General features: G+C 31.3%; 1 protein-coding gene across 1 annotated transcript; it reads left to right on the plus strand.

Moving 5' to 3' along the window:
* Nucleotides 1-202: 202 nt before the first annotated feature.
* Nucleotides 203-4,681, plus strand: LOC145093856 (uncharacterized). The gene is made up of 8 exons (XM_079032108.1): nucleotides 203-558; nucleotides 928-1,023; nucleotides 1,116-1,199; nucleotides 1,588-1,748; nucleotides 2,087-2,204; nucleotides 2,329-2,464; nucleotides 2,887-3,065; nucleotides 4,238-4,681. The coding sequence occupies exons 1-8, from the start codon at nucleotides 310-312 to the stop codon at nucleotides 4,475-4,477; spliced, it is 1,263 nt and encodes a 420-aa protein (XP_078888234.1). The 5' UTR covers nucleotides 203-309; the 3' UTR covers nucleotides 4,478-4,681.
* The last annotated feature ends 430 nt before the right edge of the window (nucleotides 4,682-5,111 follow it).

A 5,111-nucleotide genomic window follows, 5' to 3' on the forward strand; every position in this document is an offset into this window, starting at 1 on the left:
CTTAGGATCTGGATCCTGATCTTGCAAATCCAAAAACGATCTTAGGTAGGATCCCGATCTTGACAGCCTTGATTTACGGTTAACTTATTTAATAACTTGTTTTTTGTTTGATTAAAGTCTAGTCTTATAAAATAATATTTTTTTTATTGTCAACTTATTTATATTTATTTTCTATTTACACCTAACAAATAAACATGTCCAATCCCACCCCGGCCATTGTGTAGTTCCCAAGTCTATCCAATTCCTTCATCCAAATGGCCGCGAAAATTAACCAATAACAACAACTACAACTTAATTTCCAATCATCCAATGGCTTCATCTTCTTCGCCTATAATTCAACCCCTCTTCTCCAACAACAACAACAACAGCCGCATTTCGTCTTTCAATGCCTCCACCTCCACCTCTTACTTCTCATTTCCATCTTCCGTCAGGAATTTCTTCAACAAAAAGAAGCTCGCCACCACTATCACAGCCATGGCACAACCACAAAGGAGCGCAATGCAGTATAATCAAGTTGGGGATTCCAATCTTGTAGTCAGTGAAATTACTTTCGGCACTGTGAGTTCCTTATTTTTTTCATCAAATTTCCCAATTCTCCTTCTTCCTACAGTTTCTATGAACGTAACTCTCGTTCAGGTATTCTTGTGGGTTATCAATGTATCTGCATTTTTGTATTTGCCCTAGAAATTTCAGTTTTGACATTTGGGGATACAAAACTTCGGCTGTAGTTTCATCTTATTCATCAAAATTTTCAGATCTCAATGCTTTCTTTCGTTTTTATGAACTTAAATCCCATTCAAATGTGGTTTTCAGCGTATATATATATATATATATATATATATATATATATATATATATATATATATATATATATTGGAATTGAATTCTTTTCTTTCTGATAATTGCTATTTCATGCTAAATTTCCAGATGACATTTGGGGAACAGAACACCGAGAAGGAGGCTCACGAAATGCTCTCCTACGCAGTGGAACATGGGATTAATACTCTAGACACTGCAGAAATGGTAATAAATAATCATTCAGTAGTCATATGATTTTCAGATTTTCCTTCTCAAGTGATTATTTAACTAATTTGAACTGCTACATGCTTTCAAAGTATCCAATTCCAATGAAGAAGGAGACACAAGGACTAACCGATGTTTATATTGGAAACTGGCTGAAATCTCGACCTCGTGATCAGGTATACTTTTCTCTATTTTCAGTCTCTTTGTATATCATTATTTTAATAACACAATCTTTTAAAAAAGTTATACGATTTTAGTTTTATCAAAGTTTTGTTTTCTAGAAGTCACTAGAATCGTATTTGGGTTTTTAATAACCTGTTAATAAAACTAAGTTTAACTTTTATAATTTTTTTTTACTATAACTGTATTTGGGTTTTAAAAACCTTTTAATAAGATTAATTTTTGATCTTTTGTATACAAAAACTTCAATAACTATAATTAAATCAATGTATAGAACATTCGATTATTGAGTTTCATATTTAAGTTTTATTATTGAGTTTCATTCCATATTTCCATTATCTTATAATGTTGTTTATTTCCACTTTGGGCATTTGTATATTTCAGATTATATTAGCCACTAAAGTGTCTGGATACTCAGATAGATTAAGTTACATAAGAGACAATGCAGAAGTTCTAAGGGTTGATGCTGCAAATATTAAAGAAAGTGTGGAGAAAAGCTTGAAACGTTTGAATACTGATTACATTGACTTATTACAAATTCATTGGTTAGTTTCCTATATATGCCTCATACTATAGAAATATAACACATATATGCATTGGAATAGCTTTCCCATATATATTACATACAAAACATCACACTAAAAATGCATAATTTTTAAAGTTGAAGGACCAAATTGTACAAATGAATCTTTAACAAGTAACCAATAGATATGCTATGTGCTTATGAAATGCATACATGTGAACTCTCTGTAAATCTTAATGAAACATTAGTGAACTAATGTTTATATACTTAAATATTTCCTCAAGTCTTATATGGATTACAATATAGGGAATTCCACCTGTTTTTACAAATTTGCCCTTATTATTTTTTTTCTCTCTCCAGGCCAGATCGCTATGTGGGATTGTTTGGTGAGTTCTTTTATGATCCTTCCAAATGGAGGGAAAGTGTGTCATTTGTTGAACAACTCAGAGCCTTTCAAGAACTCATTAATGAAGGAAAGGTAATGAATATAATAATGATACACTTTCTTTATTTCACTTTCACTTTATAGATTTTTGAATCAAAACTATTACTTTGGTCTTTTTTTGTAATAATTTTTAATAATGAGTTATTTGTATGTGTAGGTGAGGTACATTGGTGTTTCAAATGAAACTTCATATGGAGTAATGGAATTCATTAATGCTGCAAAAGCTGAAGGACTTCCAAAGATTGTTAGTATTCAAAACAGTTATAGTTTGTTAGTAAGATGCAAGTTTGAAGGTAGTTTGTTGACTTTAATTCCATTCCGAAGTTTGATTGCAAATGACTATGGAATTCACAAAAATCCTACAACTTTCCTTTTATAAACTCATGGAATTCAATTCCAATGTTCGTTCAATCATTTGTATAAATGACTGAAATACCCTTTCTAAACCCTATTACTAACATTGTAATATGCTGGGTTGTTCTCTCGTGTTTCTTGTTATGTATGGATAAAAGGGTAATGTAAATAAACCTACTAGTATTTGATAAAAGTTTCGTGAGCAAGAAATCTAAAGAGGGCAAATCTGTCATTTGTCATTATCTACACTATAAATCCTTTCACAGATATACAAACCAAACAGAAACATACAAAGGAATGGAAACATCCTACCTTTTCAATTTCTTCAAATTCCAATTCTAAAACCATTTTTTTTTTGCAGTTGATCTTGTTGAAGTATGCCATCCATATAACTGCAATGTTGGCTTACTTTGTTATTCACCATTGGCTGGTGGAGCTTTAACTGGAAAGTATTTGGATTCAGAATCTGAAGCTTCTAAAAAAGGAAGGCTTCAGCTTTTCCCTGGATACATGGAAAGATACAATAAATCCATTTCCAAGGTATTTTTTTTCATCACTTTAACTTTTATTATCTTATCGTCATTTAACTATTATTTATATCAATTTCCTTTCAGGAGTACAAACATGTCAAATTTACCTAATTGCCCATTATCATCATTACTAACAAAATTTGTGATATTTACAAATGTCCATAATTTTCTTGTTGTCTTCACGGAGGCTGCGTTTGTTACACGAGACATGGATTAGAAGGCATTGGACAAGCTTTCTAGGACTATTTTGATGATGAGGATGAGGAGGGTATATACGTCTTTTGCACCAACAAGAGATCAAGAGTGGGTCCATGTCTTGTCTCGTCTTGTTCCACCTTTTTGTGCAGGACAAAGATTGCAAATTGCAATTTTGTTCCCGCCCAAGAAAGGTGTGGCACACACTTATTCTCGATCTCGTCTTTTGAAAAAGACGGAAATACCCTCCTCATCTATATCAACAAAATAACCCTAGAAAGCTTGTTTAGTCCCGCCTGGTCTAGTTACGTGTAACAAGCATAGTCTAAGGGTAAATATTTTACAAATAATAGAACAACTTCCATAGATTATGTCTAAGATATTACATATAGGGAAATCTTAGATAAAGTCCTAATATTTTGGGCCAATTTACAGTTTAATCCCAAATTAATTTTTGTTTACAAAAAAAAAAAAAAAAAAAAAAAAAAAAAAAAAAAAAAAAACAGATTACCGGCTAAAACTTCGAAGTAACCCTTTTTGGTCGGTTTCGCAAATTTAGCTGGTATCTGGTCTTTTTTCGTTAATTGGTCAAAATATTTGAACTTTTCTGAAGATTACGTTATTTTTTACCGTTAACCAAAATTAGTTCAAGAGTAATCTTCAAAAAAGTCTCAATATTTTGGTTATTGGTACAAAATAACACAATCTTTAGAAAAATCTCAATATTTTGACCAATTAACGAAAAAGACGGAATACCAGCTAAATTAGCGAAACCAGCCAAAAAGGGTTATTCGGACGTTTTATCCGGTAATTTGTCTTTTTCTGTAAACAAAAATTAATTTGGGATTAAACCATAAATTGCCCCTAAATATTGGGACTTTATCTAAGATTCCCCTTATATTTATGCCCTTATTTTTTTTATAAGAAATCAAGTCTACTACAAATTCGGTTTGATTGATATTTTCTAGTTTCTATTATATTATATAGGAAGCTACAACACAATACATTGAAATGGCGAAGAAACACGGGTTAAGTCCGGTTGAGCTGGCACTTGGATTTGTGAGAGACCGTCCATTCATGACAAGCACAATCATCGGTGCAACATCCGTTGAACAATTAAAAGAAGATATTGATGCTTTTTTAACAACCCAAAGACCTTTATCACCTGATGTCATGACAGATATCGAAACTATCTTCAAGAGATACAAAGATCCAACAACTTTTTAGACATTGAGGCTTTATTTTTGTCGCCTTTTCGGATTAATTGTTGAGATTTTGTTGCGATATAGGTTTGTAAATGTCTTATTTGGTTCTTTTAGCCATTGCATAAGTACAAAAGTGATTAACCAAATTTGCCATTTAAGCTAATCTCAAAATTAGTCTTTGTACTTTTAAATGTTTGGAGAATCTATCAAGTTATACATTGTAATCTCTTTTTTTGTTATAGCAGCAAAATTTGCTTTGTATTTACATTTTAGATGCCATTGCTAAGTAGGGTCTGTTTTTTCAAAGCACGGTATTGTAATAGGGAGAAATGAAACTAGACATTCTTATATGTGTTGAAGGCGAGAAATAGCAATGCACTTTTATATATATGTGTGTTATAAATATTCTACTTTCGTTTCTTTTTATTACAACATTATAATTCCAATTTTTTTTCTCAAGGAAAACGACCATTTTGTATATATTTAGCCTTTATTGTTTTTTTTTTCTTGTAACTTGTTGTGTGCATATTTATTCCTTATGACTGACTAAGCTAAGTTTTCAGTTTGTACATATTTAGTCCTTAATGTTTTTTGTTGCAAAATAAATCATTGTTTTTGTACATATTCAGTTCTTATGACCGTTTTTTTAGGTTTTG

This window comes from Lactuca serriola, chromosome 3 (assembly GCF_051521515.1).
Source record: "Lactuca serriola cultivar US96UC23 chromosome 3, Lser_US96UC23_V15, whole genome shotgun sequence".
Lineage (NCBI taxonomy): Eukaryota > Viridiplantae > Streptophyta > Magnoliopsida > Asterales > Asteraceae > Lactuca > Lactuca serriola.

What these genes read in the sequence shown, in the direction of transcription:
- LOC145093856 (XM_079032108.1), top strand. Translation starts at nt 310, where the DNA reads ATGGCTTCATCTTCTTCGCCTATAATTCAACCCCTCTTCTCCAACAAC. An exon ending in GACTTATTACAAATTCATTG is followed by an intron (nt 1,749 to 2,086) that starts GTTAGTTTCCTA and finishes TTCTCTCTCCAG; the next exon opens with GCCAGATCGCTATGTGGGAT. An exon ending in ACAATAAATCCATTTCCAAG is followed by an intron (nt 3,066 to 4,237) that starts GTATTTTTTTTC and finishes TATATTATATAG; the next exon opens with GAAGCTACAACACAATACAT.